This window comes from Aythya marila (genome assembly GCF_965140915.1).
Source record: "Aythya marila genome assembly, chromosome: 4".
Classification (NCBI taxonomy): Eukaryota; Metazoa; Chordata; class Aves; order Anseriformes; family Anatidae; genus Aythya; species Aythya marila.
The window spans coordinates 45,255,512-45,276,223 of NC_139045.1; the positions used below are offsets into that span (position 1 = coordinate 45,255,512).

The following is a 20,712-nucleotide window of genomic DNA, read 5'->3' on the forward strand; positions in this document are numbered from 1 at the left end:
ACAAGCCACTAAGTTTTTTAAATTACTACTGTGAGGTGGATATGGAAGACAGTAGCTGTTTTCTGTTTCAGTCTGCAGATCCAAGAATAACAGAATCATCACATGACTGCCAGTTGGAAAGTACTAAAGACTCAGCTTCTGCTCAGACTTTTCCTTAGTGTCCATAATTCCTTAGTTCTGTACATGGCTGTTGAAGGAGGGAACTGGAACTCTTCTGGCTTTGCTGCTTTGACACTTAACAAACCTTGAAAGGTGTCCCAAGTGTATGTACCCTGCTGAGAGTTCAGAACATCAAATCTGGAAATTGGTCACCAGATTTCTTATCTTATACCCCTTTGCTAAATGCTGGGCAGATGGAACTTGATTGGGTTTTACTACAAATTGGACAGCAACTTCTTTTGCTCTTGTATTTTCTGTCATGGAACACTGATAAGCATCCCTAGCTCTGATCCATCTTTCAGATCTTTACCTTGCTCTGGCTTCATTAAATTCTCAAGCTTGCAGCATGGTTTGGAAACCAAGAAACTGTTATCTCTTAAGCGTCACTTGTGTGAAGGAAAGCATTTTGGTCTAGAGGATTTAAAAAACAGAATGAAAAAATGCTGGTTTGTATCACTGACCAGGCTGCATTTCCTAGCCTGGCAGTTGCCAGCGTGCAGAATGAATACTGAATTAGTGGCATGATAAATGCAGAATCAGAAAGCACCACTTCTCTTCTGACAGCTCTGTCAGAAAATGATGCTACAACTGAGTCACTTACAGAGTTAAGTATAAAAATCAGTGGAATATATAGAAATGAGAAGTATGTAAGCATTCTCCTTAATATTTTAATCACCAGAAAAACTAAAATGGTACCTATTCTACATCACCTGGCATGCCTTTCAGGAACAGGACAGCTGTTGCCGTGTTGCCTTTCATGCTTTGTCCTGATGCAGCTCTTGTGAGTGAGCATGGCTCTGAGAAAGGAGTTCATCCTGCATCCATCTACAAAACTGAGTGGTGGATTCCAAAGAGATGCCTTTTTTAGGGCATCACCAGCTCGTGTAACTAGAAAGATGACTAAATTGAAGTTCAAGCGGCAGATGAGAGCGCCGCGGAGCTATTTTTGTACAACCAAAAGAGCATAAGCTTGTGCATCTGAGTCGTCAGCTCAATCAATGTGATTGTGGTCTCTGCATGGTGTGGAGCTTCTGTTCATGTGCTTATGGTTTGTGATGGTGACAGAGTTTAAGAGCTGCTAGAGCTTTTAAGGAAAGAAAACTATGTTAACATCAACAAATTTGATATTTTCACATATGTAGTTGTTCTTTAAAAAAAAGTCATTTGTGCAGGCTCAGCATAGTAACAGGACAATTTGTCATGAAGTAGACGAGGACAAATTTTATTCCAGAGCTTGCTTTTCTTTACTATATTCCAGCCTCTGATTCCTGTTTTTCCCAGTGGTTCTAGAATTGTATAGCTTGTTTTGCTGCACCGTGAATTATGTTGTGGTTTTATAGTTTTATGCAGTAGGGTAAGTGGAGAATTTACAGTATAGCACTGTTGGAGTATGTCGAGTGGAGTTACGTAGTAAATATGTTGGATAAAAATAATCATTGTATCCATGCAACTTGTATTGTTTTCTCTATGGTGGCTCAGCCATCTTAATTCAGACAACAAATCTGAAAATTGAGAGGATAATGGCTGTCTCAATCTGCCTGAACTGTGAAATAGGTTTCACAGTGAAGTTTTTGAATCTTCTTACCTTTAGAAATATAAATTCACTGCACTTCCTTTTTTTTTTTTTTTTTTTTTTTTTTTTTTTTTTTCCCTGCTAGAAAGGGCTGCCTGGCTTTGACATTTGAAGCAATGGGGCTGAGTGCAGCACTTAGAATGAATAATAGGTGTTCAAATTGCACTGCGGATCCCATGAATACAAAAGCAATACTTTATAATCCTTTAAGGGTGAAAGTAAAGGGACTGCATGAAGTGTGGGCTTGGACTTCTTGGTGTTTGCTTTCTTAAGAAAATGCACGTATGCATTCGGATCTCTGAACAAAATCTCTAGGGTGATAGTTATCCAGATACACACCACCAAGGATCCCGCGGGGGAGATGCTGATTTTCAAGTAGTTTCTTCTAGCTATGCCTGAGTCTTGTTTCTATAAGCACAGTTATGACTGTTCAAGTGAGCAGTTTTTCTGTTTTTTAGTGTTTTCCCTACATTTTTGTACACAAATGTGCATAGACCTCTTTAAATCACCTTTTCTTGTTTAATGTGCAGATAACCAGAGAGCTTTAAATCTAACAACTTGAAAAAAACACAAGTCAGCTAAAACACACTTGAATTTAACCAGGGCCTTTGGAGTGCTCTATTTTGCAAAGTAGAAGACAGCATAAGTCTGCCATAGTGACACAAGGAAATATATATATTGAAATGCTGCAGTAATAATTTCAGTGATACCATAACATAATGAGACATGAGACCAGGATACTCTGTAGACAAAATGTGCCAAGCGTGCTCTTCTTTGTTCTGAAATACTTAATATCTAAATGTAAAATCCATCATGCGAAGCGGATGATGAACTTCCTCATTTTCAGAGGATTTCAGTTTGGTACCAGAGCTGTAAGTCTTTAAGGCACAGTTTGAAAACAAGCTTTTTCAGGGTACTGCATAAAATGCAGGCTTGGGCAAGCTGAAGAGCAAGATCTGTCTTTTCCTTTTTGACTAGATTTTGTGTGCAGTAGGTTTAATAAATACATGGAAGCACGTGGACACTGAATGACAGCTCCAGTTCTCTAACAGGTTCCTTTACGTTTTGAACCTTTACTTCTGAAATTGTCCAGTTTCAGTGGTACATCTTTGTTTCACAGCCTGTCCTTGGGGGCTGACAGCTGGGAGCTTTCTCCTCTCTTTTGGGCTTCTAGTCCATCATCTCTTGAGAAAGGCTGCTTTAGTCCAGTAGTGGCTGGAGAAAACACAAGGAGCTTGAAAAGGATGCAACTACCCCACATCCAAAGAGTCTTGAAGCTGAAGACTATCAAAAATTGCCATTTTGCTACCCGTCTCTAAAAGTCTATTTTAAAAGAATGTTTTCTCCGACTTTGTCAGTCAGTTCTGTGGTAGATTATAATGGGAGTGGCTAGTGTTAAGTTTCATTATTAATTAAAAGAGATAATTGATTAAAAGATTCCTTCCATTCTATATTGTGTCTATTGAAACAGCATCTTGGATGTCTAACTGGAATGCTTCCCTTGGCTTGCTAACTCGCATGGAAAAACGACTGCCTGGTCCTTCAAGTGTGTGATAACAGAGCATTGATAATTGATTCTTGCAGCTTGAACTCATGCACAGCATTAGTGGTAAATGGTTAGCTGTTTGTGTAAATCCATTGGACTAAGAAGAATTGCACTTAGTTTCTTTTTTTTTTTTTTTTTTTTTTTTCTGGAGTCAGCAAAAAAGTTGTTAAATAGCTATAATTACATATGAGCCTCGGTAGTCATGAATTTATTTTCACATCTGGCTAGAACTATTCTCTGCTAAATTGTTGGTGGTTTTTTTTTTTTTTCAAATTATTTACAGTTTTTAAAAAGGCAGTTCTAACACTAACATTTACCTTACAAAACTAGTCATAAACAGAATTTACAATGGAAGAGTTTATTTACTGCATTTTCCATCTGTGCAGCTGCCAGAGATTTGATAGTAAGCTTGGAGGATTCTTTTTTTCTGAGCTCATATTGAAGTAGAACTAAAATTTAATTACAAGGCTGGGAGCTGAATTATAGTCTTTGTTACAAAAATAGGCAACTGTATAAATTTAAAAAAATAATTTCATAGTTAGCAAAGTTCCAATACAGTTTCCAGAGAAAGGAGCACAGGGTTTACATGCAAATCCACTGTCTTACTGGAGATCTTGAAATTGCCTTTTATGCTTGACCTTTTCACATCAGTTCTCAGACGCTCGTTACTCTCTCTTACTCCTGTTCCCTTGAGTCACCTGTTCATGCAGCCACTCTTCTGCCAGTGATGGAAGTTTGTCTTAAGAAGGCTGTTATATATCATCAGTGCTAATCTTGGTGTTCTGAGGAAAGGATTTTGTGGAGTGGGGATCTACGTGTGGTGTCCGTAATTTCATTGTAGTAAAATGCATAGTTGGCTGTCTGGAAACAAAAGATTCTCTCCAGTGAATAGCAAAAAGCATCAGTACTATTAATTTACTTGGTGCAATGAATTTACCTATTGATGTCTTGAAGTGGTTGGACACCTTCCATTTATTTGATAGAAGGCAAGAATAAAACTACAAGTGAGATCCTTGTATCTCAGAGCAAATAGTGCTGTACGAAGGAGTATCTTAGTTTTCTTTTTCTCCATAGTTGAGGAAGCAGCCATTACAATACGTAGAGGACTGGAAATGGATCGTAACGCCTAGGGCTTAAAAAAGCTTTGTTTTTCTGATTTTAGATTGGTGCTTTTGTATCTCTTGCTTTGACAGAGAGAAAAATCAGAAAAATGATCAGAGAACAGAAACTGGGGAAAATGGTTGCACAGACAAACTTTTTGGTGTTACTGCTTGGTAACTCCTTTGATGATATGACATAACTAATGAAATCAAAATACATGAATAGAAAATGAGATGAAAGTGATTTAAAACATTCCTATATAACTCAACTGAGTCTTATGTGGGCTATTCTTTTTAAAAGCTGTTGAGTGATGAGGTAATATGGATTAGCTGAGACATTTGCCTGCTAAAGTATATTCAAAGCCTCTGTCCATCAATGATAGAGGTGAAGCATTTAAATATAGAAAGATCATGATTTTAAACTCTTTTGGCTTTCTATTTATTTGTACGTTTCTCTGTAAATTTGGGGTTTGAACTGAAATAGTTTCACTATGAAAATATTGAAATGTAACTCCCTGAAAATTTCAGAATATCTCAAAGGACATTCATAAGCTATTGTTTTTTTTTCCTTGTCTGCAGACCTTCTTAGGGGGAAATCCCACCATCCTGCCCCAAATGTCAGTAGTTTACTAAAGTATTCTTCAAAGTGTTCCTCACCACCTCTAGTAATCAGCTGCTTTTTTTTCAGGGATGTATTTAGTGTGTTCGTGATGTAGGAGTAGTGTAACTGGAAACCACGCAGGTGGAGGAGGTATTTCAAGACAGACATTGCCAAAGTTTTTTAAAGAGCTTGTAAATTTTTGTTGGCTATGTAACTAAGCTTCTGATGTATGCTTTCTGCTTTGTACATGGTCAGTAAGATGCTGTAAGTGAATGTCACTGAATGCCTACAGTAAGCAGGAATTAATTTCTTGAGAAAAGGGGGAATCGGGAACAGGATCTGAGGACTGTTAGTTGGAGAACATGTCTGAGAACTTGTGCTTTATGAAATGTAGAAGTTGGCACTTGTGTAGTCATATTGCAGCAACCAAAATAAAAGTGGTACAAACTCACAGGAGGTGAAAGGTTATCGAAATACGTGAAAGTTGTGCAAAATATTTTAAAAGCTAGAAGAGAATTTTAGAAGCCCATTTTTAAGAGCCTGCTCTGCAAACCACAGCTTGTATTTCTTCACGTTCTCAAAATTTTTAACTAAGCATATGCAACAATTTTTTCAGTACTAAAAGGAAATGACAAAGACATTTTGTGAAATTGTTCTTTTTCTAGGTTTGTAAGTAGAACTGGATGATGTGGTGTATAGGAATAATTAAATAATTTGATTTAATTAAAAATATCATAAGAAAAAGACAAAACTCATTCTAAATAAGTGGGAAATTGCTCACTGAGCCACCTGGTGAAAGTGTCCTTAATCATGATGGGAAAAGTATATGTCTCTCCACTGCACCCAGTGCACATTGTTGCTTTAGGAAAGAACTTCTCAAATCAAGTTTTTATTGTATTTTTATTTAGAGTTACGTAATGTTTTATTTTTTTTCTTCACTCCTTGAAAATAAATGTTAGCTTCCTATGAAACTAGAGTTCAGAAGCAGTGGTGCATGCTATACTCTGCTGATGTGGTGGCATATGTTTCCTCTTGATGTCTTCTTTTTTTCTCCCTGGACACTCTCTCCTTGTTCCACTACTATTCTTGGGGTGAAAAATTGGAATAATAGGCTTGAGGCCCAGGAATTTGCCCTTTGAAATGAAGGATATCCTCTCAGACGTATAACCCTTGTGTTTGTAATTACTGCAGTGCTGCATATGATGCTGTCCTTGACAGAAACGTGGCCATTAAGAAGCTCAGCAGACCATTTCAGAACCAAACCCACGCCAAGCGAGCATACAGAGAGCTGGTCCTCATGAAGTGTGTGAATCATAAAAATGTAAGTTTTCTATAGGAAACAAACAAACATTTTGGTTTGTTAGGAAGAAACCTCTTACGATGGATGCCTTTTTACAAGAGGGGAAATGAGAAGTAAAGTATGCTCAAGGGCTACCTTCTCTCTGACACTATTTGCTGGCATAGGGGAATGAGTTTATTGCATATACTACTGTAAAGGCTGTGCCAAATGGAGCCCAGCGAGTAGGCGGGGGGTGATGGAAGGGGAGAGAGCAGAATATGTTCTTGTCTACTGTTTTTCCAGAAATACATAAGTGATGGTTGGAATGCTGGCTCCATCCTCCTGTCACTAGGGCTCAAGACTCAAAGCAGTGTTTCTTGAGTTGGAGTACCCAGCTCAAGTGTCACTCCTTGTTCTGGACTTCATCTGAAACCTAGTATCGTGCAGATGTGATGTACAGATTGTGCAAGATAACGGGCCATCATTATAAGATTATTTTTAATATGTTGAAGGAAGTAAAGAACCCAAAACACTTGACCATTTCCATGTATTTGTACGTTAGCTAATAGTGTGGAACCAAGAACTCTGAAGCCACAACATGTTGCACCATTCCTTTTACTTAAAGCACTCTTGTTGAAATAAACAACGTTAGGAAGTCCTAGACTACCCTGCATTGTACACCCACCACCAATTGTATAAAATCTAGAATTTGTAATGAAGTAAAATATCCTTAACTGTAGCAGTGGACTTAGCTCATGTCTGTATGCTAATAGCAACTTAGAACTGTCTGTCTGCCTGTATGTACACTTGCTGTTTTTATAATAGGTTGTGTAGGATTGCCCCAATGCATTGCTCAAGGGACTTCCCAAGGATTTCATATTCTTACAGTTCCTTCTCTGCTGCTGTTGCTGGATGCCCCTTCCTTTCAATAGGAGTGAATTTTTCAGTTAGCTACGTTTACTCTTGCCTCAGACCCTGAGATGGCTTTCTCATTATGCAGAACGTAGATGAGCTTGAAAAGCATAATGTAAGCTGAGGTTTGGTACTTTGCACCAGTCACAAATTCACATGCAAAGAAAAAGGTTTGGCCCTAAAATGACAAAAAGTGGGATTTGTCACCTTTAACGTCCTCTGCCCCCACCTCTGGGCATTGACTTTTCCTTGTTTCACCTTGTCAATTGGTGTGTACCTGCCTCTTCCCTACTGGCATGGATTGAAGCTACCCTCAGTCAGAGCAATCCAGCAGGCTTTAAAAATGCAGCGGTGAGTAGTCCTCCATGTAAGCAGGAGAATGATGTGTTCTCACTTAGTTTAGAATAGACGGAGAAGAGCAGAGGACTGCAGAGTAGTGATACTCATTTTGAATATATGTGTTTTAAAATGCTGCATAAAAGCTGATGACAGTGCAGCATTTGCTGATTAAGAGTTTTGAGAAATGCACAGGAAGGTGAAGATTGTCAAGACAAGCCTAGAGAGGTGGTGTAGGCAGAGAGGGAGAGGTTCAGATGTGATCTTCGTGGTGGCTTTGCCTCCATCTCCTACCTTTCCCACCCACAAGAAGGAAAGCACGAGGAATTTGGATCCCTAAGATCACGTTTTTCCTCTGTGCTGCCTTGCATGTTGCTGTCAGTGTCTTTCAGTAGCCCAGCATGTTTAAAAAGCAAATAATACACCTTGCATAACAGAAGTCCTGTTTTAGCCTAGAAAGTACCTGCCCTTTTGAAGTGCTTTTACTAAAATGCAGTATGTCTGGGGATGGAAACTGTGTCAGTTTGTGTGGATAAGTGCCCTCAAAGGAGTTGAAGCTATGTCAGAGAGAAGGAAGGTCTTCTGTTTACTTACAGTACGATGGTCCTTGATTACTTCTCCCCTCAGACATGCATTCTTCATATATAAGATAGTTGTGGCTGTCGCAAGAGGACTGTTCCCGCAGACTGAGCTGAGGCTGGTCTTTGAACCTTTCACCGTTATCATTTTGGTTTATCATTCCTTACTAATCCTTTTTTCAGAAACCATTTCAAGTGCACCTTGAAGAAATCTTAGAGGTGTGAGGCATTTTATTTTGAATGCTGCCAGCTTCTTACTGAGCCATGAAGTGAGAAGTGCTGGTATAAACTGAGCAGTGGAAAACAGTTTGTCCTTTAACACTCACTTCAAAATGGGTTCAACTGCTTACCTTTATCACTTGTCTTCCTCCTTTTGTCTTACTCTGCTTTTCAGATTATCAGTTTATTAAATGTCTTCACACCACAGAAATCTCTGGAGGAGTTCCAGGATGTGTAAGTAATACAGGAAATAATTAAACTAAAGCTTTAGAGACGTGGGGCATTATAGTGTACCATGAACTCAGTAACTTGGCAGAATACAAAGGCTGTGAGCTCCTCTTAAAATGATCATGTGTAGACCACACTTTGGTAGACAGACACCCTACATTCCCATGTTCAGAGACTTCTGACATTTATAAGGTGCCAAATGTTGGGATTCCTAAGTACTGTAAGTGTGCAAAGCCTGCTGGTGAGACCCTTCTCGAGAGACTTACAGTTACTTGCACTTACCTTCAAACGCATGGGAAGAGGTGTCAGTAGGTAAAGGGGCCTGCTTTTGTGGTGTTAGCTTGCTTGGAAAATGATGGTTGTTGCACAGCTCCCTGAGTCATGAGGTTTTGAAACGCAGCAATTCACTCTGAAATAATTTCCCATAAGAGAGACAGATGTGAAATATTTCCTCCTTTCATGTTGGCTTTGTACTAACCTTTGACTGCCTACAATTACTTGCCTGGGGAACCAGTGCTAGGTGTAAAGGATGACTAGCATCTCTGCTGAGCATTGCCTATTGCACAAGCACTACTGTGCATAGCATGAACCTGCCCTGAGTGAAATTTTAAATAGTGTTTTATATAGCTGCATGCCTTTTATCTTTCAGTCTTTCCCATATTCTGTATGCATGGTATGGAAATGTATTCCCTTCTGTACTCTGATAGCAGTGATGCCAACAGACAGATAGCAGTGGCGAGTGTGGTTCTGGTTTTGGTATACAAGTCTTCTGCATAAAATTGTCACTGCAGACGTGTACAGAGCAGAGGAGATAAGTAGTGCTGGGGAGAAGATGAGGCATGTAGGTCACACAGAAATAGAAAGCTAGTGTTTTCCCCAAAGTTTGAGAGCGCTTTGATGCCCTGTTATAATTAAGATTCAGCTGTGCTTATGAGAAGTCTCATAAGAAATGAGCTGTGTGTGTTCAACTTATTAACTTCTCTCTCAAGGGGACCAGGATAAGGTCCTGCTGAGGTTGTCAGCGAAGCTTATTTACCAGAAGCTCAAGACCAATTGTTTGTAATGAGAACTGAGTTTAGTCATGCAGTCTTAGGAGGGTTTTGGAGACATTTCACGTGGGGATGCATGTTTTAGCACCACTGCTCTCAGATTCCTACGAGTGCTGTGGTATCCATTCCTCATAATGATCAAAGGCCAAGTAGTCGTGTCATTTTGATGCTTGTGGCTCTTCTGTGTTCTGCATGGTTCAATTCTGTGCTGCTTGTGTGTGCATGTAAGGTACAGTCTCTGGGGAATGTACCAAGAAGGGCCCACCAAGAACAGCGTTGGTGCAGTGAGAGACGAGCACCACAATGATATGGTTGTGAGCCATTTCTGTGCTTAGCCACTCTCCAGCTATGTTATATCCAGTCAGCAGAAATCAGTGCCATTTTGAAGCAAGGAAAGGCTTTGTTACTCACTGGAAATGATGCTGTAGTTCTTCCTCAACACAGATGATAAGCTCATAACTTTGCTTTTTCATTTAGTTACCTGGTAATGGAGTTAATGGATGCCAATCTGTGCCAGGTCATTCAGATGGAGCTCGACCATGAGCGAATGTCTTACCTACTTTACCAAATGCTCTGTGGTATCAAGCATCTTCACTCCGCAGGAATCATTCACAGGGTAAGCAGACTTGGGTTTGAAACTTAGGGCAGCAAATGGCATCCTTATGAGGACTTGAGAAACCAGTTAAAGTATCTTGTGTACTGCAGATCTAAGCCCTATCCCCCAGAGAAATGGCCATACCTTTATAAGTCATAGCCCATCATAGCCCCTTGTCAGAGTAGCTTTTTGGCTGTTTTAAAAGTGAGATTCATTGTGAACTTTTAAAAGGTCACGTCCTTATTAATAATAGCCAAACAATAAGCACTGGAAATCACCAAGTACATACGATCTCTGAAACATATAGAGAAAGGGTATTGCTCTTGAAAATGCAGCTGTCTGCATCCTAATGTTCAGACTATCTGAACTGATGTTGTACAAGTCGTATGTGTCATCGTGTCATACAAGTATGATCAAGATCCAGCTCAATGTCACACAAGTCAGATCAAGCTCCACAGAGAGCAGGCAGAACATATGGAATTAATATTAAACATGATTTACGTTCACTGAATGAATGAAAAAATGAATGAAAAATGAATGAAAAGGCTGTGAAGTGTGTATTAAATGCATCCTCTCATTTTACTTCTCTACCTCAGAGCACGGTGTCTGCTAAGGGCGGAGCACCCGGCTGTGAATGCCGGAGTTCTCTACCTGTGCCTGTTGACAACAGAAGGAACAGTTCATGTGACTGCGAGCAGGAGGCAATACTCAGTGGATTAAAAATAACCTTATTCTTTATTAAAACGTGCTTTTACTAATATTTGTTTCCCTGTTTAAAAAAACAGAAGAGAAAATATTTCTCTTCCCTTGTGAAAGGAAGAGAAGAAGGGCTAATAAAATGTGTTCCAAGGTGAACATTGTTTAACTATAAACCAAGGTCTCCTTTCTTGGCATAAAAGACACAGAAGGGTAATAGACCTGGCTTCAAGGTGGTCTTCTGGGAAAGGATGAATTGAAAAATTCATATAAATCAAACAGTAAGGTAACTCCACATATACAGTTGGAATTTAACTCTAGTAAGCTCCCACCATCCAACTAAAGCCTCCGAATATGCCACACTAGCAACCCTTGTGAAGGATGTTGAGAGAAACAGTAGCAAGATTTTACCATGTACCTGCAAGTGATTTGTGATTGTAACTATTGGTGTCAGAGAGTAAAGTAATATTTCAAGGATGACCTAAAATATCAGTCCAGATCGCTTTTGTGGCTAGCTTTATGAAGTGCAGTCATATCTCTTCTCACTATCTTTTCAGGATTTAAAACCAAGTAATATTGTGGTAAAATCTGACTGCACGTTGAAGATTTTGGATTTTGGACTGGCCCGGACTGCAGGCACAAGCTTCATGATGACTCCATATGTGGTGACACGTTACTACAGAGCACCAGAGGTCATCTTGGGAATGGGCTACAAGGAGAACGGTAGGGCTGCAATTTCATAGCAAGTGTGTTGGGACCTGAAGTGTAAAGTCTGCCTTCACAACTGTAAGGGGCACCAGAAGGAGAAAAAGAAAATGTAACAAGAAATAATGTCTTGAATTTAAAAGGCAGGTGATTTGGAGCAGTTTCTTAGTGTTGGGTACTGCAGCTACTGGCTGTATTTGCAGAGTAATATTGGTGGAGTTATTGGCGTGGGACTGCAGAATAGTGGGAAACCTGGTCATAGTTACCATTGAATTTATCCAAGACAATCAGCCCTTTCTGAGCAAAATGCATTTGGCTTTTGTGGCTATGAAACAGGGTGTGAACAAGGTTGGATTGCTGAACGAAGTATTTGGATCTGGGTCTTTGAATTGGTTGAGGCAGGAAGAAGAGAGGTAAAAGCTAAAACAGGGAATCCTAGCCATTCCACAGTTCCTGCAAAACTAATTAGATATGAATTTCAAGAGCCATTTCTGCCTGTATGATACGTTTAACTAAAGTCCCAGTTTCTGCTAACAGGTTTCATGTGGAGAAAATCTAGATATAAATTCTGCAGTTTGTGTCTCTTTTTAATGAAAGAGTTGGAAAGGAGAGAAAAAAAGATTAAGCTAAAAACAAAACAAAACAAAAACATGCATTGGTACGTAATCTCTCTAGATGCAAATAGGGTTTTGCTCTGAACAGTCTGTGTGGGATCTGGATACCTCTCGGTCCCTGGAAACTTAGTGAAAAGTAGGTAGGCGGTACACCCTATAAAGAAGCAAGTAGGGCAAGTCCACTTTCACAAAGGATGGAGGGGAAAACTTTAAAAATGATTCTCATTTGTACCTAATCTGAGTGTCAGGTAAACAAGGCAGGAAAGGAGGGGATAATGCATGGAGTGGAGAAAAATCTGCTGTGATACAGATTCTGCTGTCAAAAGCTACCACTTTGCTGTATGATAGACTTTTCAATGACAAATGCTTGGGTAAAACAGCAAATGTCAAGACCAGGAATTTATTTAAAAGACTCCTATTTAATTCATTTTAAGAGGCTAACCCACGGGAAAACTTTGACTAACAGCCAACAGCATTTTGTGAAGAGCAGTGAAACTGATTTTGGGAGCCAATTCTGTGACTTGAACAAGAACACAGGCATACTCACAAAACCTCTGCCAAAATTGGGAAGCCTTTGTATAAATAGTAATGTTTGTGAATTTACAGTACAGATTCTCACACGAAAATCTACAAAGGTGACAGTTACTGGGTGGATACTAACCATACAGACTAATATATTAAAGTTTCTTAAAGAATTTTGATGTGTGTCATTATAAACTTGATCTAGGCTCAGCATGCTTTACATTGCTCCTTACTCCAAATACCTAGTTTCTTCTGTTGTGAAATGAATTATTTTGCTTTCTCTTTCTTTCCAAACATATGATTATCTTTCTTGTTATAATTGTCCCTGAAAGGACAGAGAAGGCACTCAGTTTTCACATGATTAAAATGACAATAAGAAAAAGTTAGAGACAGTTCTGTGATGAAGTGCACAGCTGGGAAGATACTAAGAACGTTTGCCACATGTAAAGGTCCTGCTCAAATGTCCCTGGAAGTTAACAGAGAGGCCTCCTTTGACTCTCCTGGTCAGAGAATCTGGCTCAGGATGAATGGTCTTAATTGTGTTAAGTGAAAATGAAGTCAACAGAGAAAGAAAGCAAAACATTTGAAAATGAAGGTCAGCTGTCTGAGGAGCTGGTCTGCTTGGAGGCTCTCATCCAGCTCCCAGGGAAGGCAACAGAAAGGCTTGGTCTGTGTTTCCCTGCCCTGGCCTGTGCTGCCACATTACTGAAGCTCCCTTATTTTTTCCCCTTCCTTCGTACATTGCCTGTATAAGGACCGTTCACTGCTTTCATTTTCTTTCTGCACTTGGTTGGCTAAAGATGCATAATTATCACCAGTTTGCTGCGCTTCCTGTGGAAGGTCCCAAAACCATCACTCAGAAGAAAACTGCCACCGCCTCAGGCATGCTCCTGCTGTCCTGTGCCCCTGATACCTCTACCCTCCTTTTCCCAAATGGAGCATTTCACCTTTATTTTGTTGTACCAAAACAATGAGTTGTTTGTTTGTTTCTTTGGTTTGTTTTGGATAGCTTTTGAAGGTTAAAAAGGGGGAAGAAAAAGAGAAGAAACTGGCTATGTAGTTTGAACATGACTACAAAGTGAGGATTCGAAGCAGAGAGACATGGTTTTTTAAAGCATTTTAAAGCAGGTTTCCCCCTTCACATTGGCTCAAGGTCTCTTCTGTACATAGTGTCATCTATCTAGCCTTTTTTCTTGTAAAGCTTGAGAGGAAAAAAAAAATCCAACCCCACCCAAGTCAAGTCAAACAGGTAACCACACTTACTGCATCTAAATGCTGCAGGGAGGATCAGGAAGATAAGAAATATTCTTACTCTTGTTGGTACTTGTCCTCCAAAGAACTTGTTTATTTTAGCATTAATTTTGAGTACCTACGGAGTAAAAAAGCAGATTGCAAGTGTCACTCTGTGGTTCTTTGTTGATATGTAGGTACAGCCAGACACACACAGATAGGCATGTAGAGACAGGACGTCATGGCTTCTGACCCCAAAGCAGGACTTGTAGCTAACCCTCAAGGATGGTATTTATCCGTGCGGCCTTCACTTGAGTGAGTGCTTCTCTTTGGGACCTCTTGTGTAGTGCTGCAGGGAGACTCACTCCTGCAGGACGCAGCCTATAAACTGCCTTGCTGCAGGTGGGGTTTCTTCCAGACGATCATTGTCTGGGGTGTTTTGTGCTTTTTAAGTTCAAAAAAAAATAATAATAATAATAATATTTTTTTCCCACTGTAAACTCAGTGTAAACCATGGGTCTGTGCAGTTTTTTCTTTACTTGCTAGCTTTTTCCAGCAATGTTAATTTTAAACATTTTGCACCATTGTTGCTCACTGCCATCAGGCTGACTGACACAGCTTTTACTTAATCATTTTGGCTTCAGGTGAGATGTGGGGGAAAAAAAAAAAAAAAAAAAAAAAAAACAGCAACAAAACAAACTGAACTGTTCTGATCACCCTGCTCTTTTTCCCCTCCTTTAGGAATAAAATGTCATAGTTAACTTTGCTTTTTTTCCTTCTTCTTCACTTCCCTATCTCTGCTGTTCTAGTGGATATATGGTCTGTGGGATGCATTATGGGAGAAATGGTTCGCCACAAAATCCTCTTTCCAGGAAGGGACTGTATCCTTGTGCCATTTGCTGCAGCTTCACCTATTATTTGTTCCTCTCTTCCACCCCTTCCCTGTTTCCTTGTAATGAATATACCAGGACTATAAAGATAGAAGCAAGAAATTGAATCCCAGAGGTACGAGTAAACAGAAACAGCGCACTACTGATACGGACAAAATTGAAAATGAAAAACAGATGCACAGAATTATTTCACACAAATCAGTTACCTTGTTTTAAAACCCATAGTCATTCCACTTCACGTAGTTCTTATGTGATACTAATATACAGTATAGAATACAAGCATTATGATAGCACACTAATAGTTTTACTTACTACTCTTCAAAGGAAAAATACGATACCAAAAAAAAAAAAAAAAATCCTAATTTGGCTCATCTGGTTCCTGTAAATCTGTTTTTCTGTGTTAATGTTTTGGAAGTAGCAACTTCATAACATTTGTGGTGACATCATAATCTTTTGCTTGCTAATGCATCATGGATTTGGATTCATCTCAGTGCTGTATGGGCTCAGAACTGAGTCAATACAACCTTTTTCTTTAAAACAAAGAATTTGACTCACACAGTATAAAGCAACCGTATATCTGGTGTGGTTTCCAGGTTGAATGGAAATAAGATATTCTTAATGTAAAAATGAACTTTCCTTTACTTGCATGAGCTCTGTGTCGTAAGTTTAACTCTGTTTCCCTTCCATCTTGTTTTTTTCATCTTAGGTGATATTATTTTTACCACTTTTAAGGTGGTGAAAGCAATATTAGAAAATGAAAACAAAGAGGAGGTGTGTATTTAGCCTTCACTTTATCGCAGGCTAAGCCAGACAACCTGCTGGTGATGGCTGGGGAGTGTAGGGAGTGTGTATTTTGCCCATCAGAATAAAATGTAGCAACGTGACATGGTTTTTCCATGTTCAGAAACAAAAAGATTATTTGCAGCAGGCTGGCAGAAAGACACCGTGAAAATCTGGCATCAGCAGACACTGGCAGTTGGTGTGGAGAAAATCCAGTTTCTATAGACATACAGTCATGGAACTAATTAATATTTTTTTTCTGGCTCTCGAGTGAACTCTGTAGTGTTTGACAGAGGTAGGTCCCGCCTGTCCTATTTTCAGCTCTGCCGACTTTCCCTGAAAATGGAGCTCTGCCCAGTGGCCAGGTGAAGCTGCAGTAAGGTTTTACCAAAGGATAGATGCAGAACTGGAGGTCTGCTGAGGAGGAATCAGCCTCGTTGTAGTGGCTCCTCATCCTATGGGAGCATAGACTGGAAATACACTGGATGCATGACTTCCTTACAGTAACTTAGAAAGATGTAAATCCATACAGACAATGGTACCTGTATGCAACCATTGTCCCGGTTAATATAAACTGAAAGCATGTGTTTTCAAAAAAAAAAAAAAAAAAAACTTTATTAAAATAGTCTCTGGACACGTTTTTTGGTATCAAGAAGCCCAACATTGCTGAAGTCATTCATATAATTGACCCAGTAGGACGCTCGAGATGGGGCCATTCAGGCGCTGTCGGCTTGCAAGGAGCTAGCTGGTGTCCAAAACATAAGCACACCTTCCACCCTCCCGCAGTGTGCCAGCTAGCAATTGCCTAGAAAATGCCTTTTGTCTCTTTTTAATTGCCCAAAACAGACATTGCAAAATACTGCCAGGGAGGCTTCTTAGTCTGACCCTGTTTACAGACCAGTGTTCCTGCAAATCCTAGTATACCTTTGTAGTCCTCTGCCGAGCTCTCTTTTAAATTCCAGTATGCATGTTCTAATGGTTTATAGAGCAGATTACATTTAGTATAAGACCCCCGTGCTGTCTGTAATGTGTGTGGCATTTGCAGTGGGTCCCAGCAGCTACAGTGGAGATGATCTATTGCTCCTTTCCCTGGGCAAACAGCCTGGACGGAGAGCAGGTGAAGGACCTGAGAGCTAGCCCATGAGGATGGGGAGGACTGCAAAGCTCATTCAGCTGTGCCTGTGTCTCTGGCCTCCAGTTTCCTGCAGCACGTTTCTTGAATTTTACTCAGAATGCCATGATTTCACTGAATGCAAGCTGGAGCTGCCTATACAGCTCTGAAGAGCCATCTTCAACAGGAGCCTTAGCGAGAGCAGCTGTGGTTATTCCATCTGGGCTCCCCTTCATAGTCTTTTGTGAAGTCCCAGAGGTGGTGCTGAAGGAGGTTACAGGGCCATTTATTCAAGATGGCAAAGGCAGGGGGGTGTTTGGTGTCCTTGGAAAATGTGCTTGTATTTTGAAGTATGTGTAAACACTCAGGCAGGCTGATTTAAAAAAAAAAAAAAAAAAAAAAAAAGGAAGTTGTGTTTTGCCATTAACTTCAGAACAGCTTTGGGCAGCAGCCTAGTTTGTAGAGATTGGGGCAGGGATAAAAATTCACCATTTCTGGTAATCCATGTCACAAGTACTTGGAGAGATGGCTTCCCATCACAAGCTGCCCAAATTCAGTAATTTCACTTCAAAGACTCAGGTGAAAAGTTGTGGATTTAATTCATTAACGGTCATTTTCAAGTGATCTTAAAACCTCAAGGCAAATAGTTGCAAAAAGTGGAGTTGTACGTGGAGCTGTGCAGATCTCTACATGGCAATGAATCAGTGTGCATTTGTTTGAAGTTTAGAGATATTCCTTGTGGTGGCGGAACATCACCAGCCTTTTTGAATATCTTGCTTTTGGGAAAAATCCTGAACTAATGGAAATTTTCAGCGGTTTGGAATTGGGTGCAAATGTTCTGAGATTTTGGGTGGGTTGTTTTTCTGATGCATGCAATACTGAAATGACTCAGAGTCCATCTGGCTTTATGCTGGACTTCATGAAACACCGGGCTGAGGCTCGCAGAGCATTGCACAGCAGTCTCAAAGCCTTCACTGGGGCTGCTGATGATCACTGCTGTGCATGCCTTGTAACAAACCCCCTGGCCTCCAGCTACCTGCAGTTCAAGAAAAGGGCTCTAATTTGACTTATTTCTAAGTGGCTCAGGGGGACGAGCAAGAAGGCAGAGTTTTGTGTTTTGTTTTTTTTTTTTTTTTTTTTTTTCTCTTCAGATATTGGATATATTCAGATGTTTATCTTTACTGCTTCCAAGTTGTGTGTTTTCAAAGTCCCTTCCCAAAGCCTGAGGAATCAAGTAGAGGAATACTGTCCACTCTGCAGAGGTTTCTGTTCAGCGAGTCACTGAGTGAACTTCCAGTTGTGCGTTGTTGACCACAGCACAGAGCAGTAACGTCCGAAGGCAGCCTCTGACATTGAAAAGGGGCTAATAACAGATGAACAAACAACTGCTTGCTCTATCTTCTCCTGATATTTTGCATGCCATTTAGCTTGTGATGAAAGCAGCAATAATTTGCATCTCTAGGTTTGCTTATTGCTTCCTAACAAGTAGCCTTTTATTTATTTCTCTACTTATTTATTGATTTATTTTGTAGTGATTAAGCTTTTCATATGCTAAGTAAAGCAACAGGGAGCCTTAAACCAGGCATGTAGATTGCCACAGATAGGACATTTGCATTCAAAATCAAATCACCTTTCAACTGTTGCTCAATGTAAAATTGCAGGAGTAAATTTAACCAAGCAGCATGACGCTTTCATTTTTCCCCGCAGCTTCTGGCCCTGAGAGACCAGGCTGTCCCTTTTTATGCTTCCATGCCCTATGGCTTAATCATAGAGCAAGGACAGCAGAGGTAATGTGGTTTCATGGTATTGGTGCTGGGGAAAACACCAGTTCAACGTGACACTGGATGGAAGGAGTTTGATTTTCATGGTGTAAATTATGGTTAGCTTTGTTTTAATCCAGCTGAACTGCTCTTCTCTGTACCAGGTAAACAGTCCCCCGATTTGCTCTGAATTTCAGTGCAGAAGGTATGGCTCAGTGCTTTTCTGTCTCAACTGTCCTGTTTAGAAATTGGCATTTCCTACCACGTCGAACAGAAATCTTAGGAGATTCTCAAGACCCCTGTCTCTGATGGACTGATGGCTGCACTGAGATCCCGTGGAAGTGAGCCAGCAGGCTCTAAAGCGAGCATAATGGTAGTTGAGTAACCTCAACACATTCTGTTCCCACCCCTGAATAATTGGTGGATGTGTCTTCCTGGGGACCCAGGGTTCCTTTGTGGCTGCTGCCAGCTCAGCTTCTGAAAATACGCACGGATCTCAGTAGCTGAAAGGATAAAGGAAAAGCAATTTGCATATCCTCACTAAATGCAAAGACCAGCATTCATTTGCAGTACAAAGCAGTAGAAACCTAGGTAATGAATGCAAATGAAAACTTAAAGAAGACAATTAATTGGTGAATTTTAATTATGAATGTTCTTTTGACACAGTAGCCAGCTGCGGGTCTCATTTGGTTTTCTGCATTTAATTCTCATTGTCTTGCATCCACGCTGGGGTAACGAAAGCTGGTGGAGTCGATTTTTCTCAGACCTGCTGCGCTGCCGCGCGAGGCACAAGCACGAGCAGGAGCGCATCGCGGAGGGCACGAGGCAGGCGGGCTGCAGGCCCTGCGCTGCGGTGGCAGGATTGGAGAAGTCTTCTCATTTATTTGTTGTTCTGTTTCTGTTTTCTTGTTTACCTTCATTTCATTTTTGTTTTCAGTTGACATGTGGTCAGTAGGGTGCATCATGGGAGAAATGATTAAAGGTGCTGTGTTGTTTCCTGGCACTGATCGTATCCTTCCCAGCAGCCGATTTGGCCTCAGTAGGTACTTGTGACCCTTTTCCCTCCAGCTCCTGCATGCCAGACTAGTCCATTCATACTGCATCTAACAAGCTGGGTTGAAAGTCCCACTGTGAAATCCTTGCAAGCCACAATGTCAATAACCCATTACATCTCTCAGTAAAAGCCTTACCTGGAGAGCGCAGTGAGTATAGCCTACTGAGAGGGAAAACATCCTGCACAGTTGGTCAGAAGTGCTTCCTGCTGATAGCAGCCAGTGACCAGTTGCTTCTAGTTCTGTTGTGTTATAAATGTCTGTTCATTAATTACGGGGTTTCTTGCTTCATAAATGACGGTTTTGTAAGTTCAGCTTGTGCCATGGTAGGCACGAGTCGCCATTTGCCTCCACATGATGTGGGAGATGTCCTGCAATTTAGGAAGAAGGTAGGATGAACTCAGGCCTTGCTTGTCTTAGCTGCACAAGTGGTGTTGAGGTAGGGAAGCAGGAAATGGCCTCGTTTTGGGGATTTCTTCTGCCTCCCATCACTAAAATTATCCCTTAAATTTGTAGCAGTTGTATGACTCAAAAGGCTAGGAGCTTCCTCAGAAACTTTTCTAAAGGACTTCACTCATACTTTTATCTAAGTCTTGTAGCCATTAAGTGAAATCAGAACGTGTTTTGGACATCAAGAAGCAATGGTCTATAGACGAAACATTTTACTTCAGTGGCCCAGCGCTCCAAGCAGACTCGGTATGTATAATTTTCTATAGAGACCATTCGCACTCAGGCCCGAGGCAGCCATCACACTTCTTTGATTGGATGCTTTAAGAAAACCTCGATAGGAACTTTGTTATCTATCAGCTGGTCAAAGTGCACATCTGAAGCCAGTGACTCGTGCTCCACGGCCTTCACAGATGAGAATTGACCATGGCCTGCACGCCAGGCTTCCCTCTGATTAAACCCTGTAGTTCAGTAGGTGACAGAGGAGTTTCCAGGCACTGTTTATTTTAATGCAACTTTCTCTGAAAGCATGTGGTGTGTTTGTGTGTATGTATGCTTGCGTATGCGTGTAGTGTTACTTACTAATTCAATTTCGCACTTCACTTGTGGCCTCATTCACCCTTTAAAGGGTTCAATATGCTGATTAGAACATGAAAAGGTAATATCTAAAGAGCAGAAAATAAATGAAAGTAGGCAATGATATTTTCACAGCCTTGTCCAATATAATACT

The 20,712-nt window shown here is 40.5% G+C and overlaps 1 protein-coding gene across 4 annotated transcripts in view; it reads left to right on the top strand.

Moving 5' to 3' along the window:
- Positions 1–20,712, top strand: part of MAPK10 (mitogen-activated protein kinase 10) — a gene marked incomplete at its 5' end in the record, with an annotated part of 58,214 nt that overhangs the window by 18,150 nt on the left and 19,352 nt on the right. For 2 of the 4 annotated variants that reach the window (XM_082760079.1, XM_082760080.1), the window contains 5 exons: positions 6,171–6,300; positions 8,479–8,537; positions 10,058–10,196; positions 11,429–11,594; positions 14,752–14,823. In XM_082760079.1, the coding sequence (XP_082616205.1) occupies positions 6,171–6,300; positions 8,479–8,537; positions 10,058–10,196; positions 11,429–11,594; positions 14,752–14,823 (566 nt within the window). Of the gene's footprint in view, positions 1–6,170; positions 6,301–8,478; positions 8,538–10,057; positions 10,197–11,428; positions 11,595–14,751; positions 14,824–19,420; positions 19,493–20,712 lie in introns of all 4 variants that reach the window. The other 2 variants (XM_082760081.1, XM_082760082.1) reach the window with 2 other exon arrangements.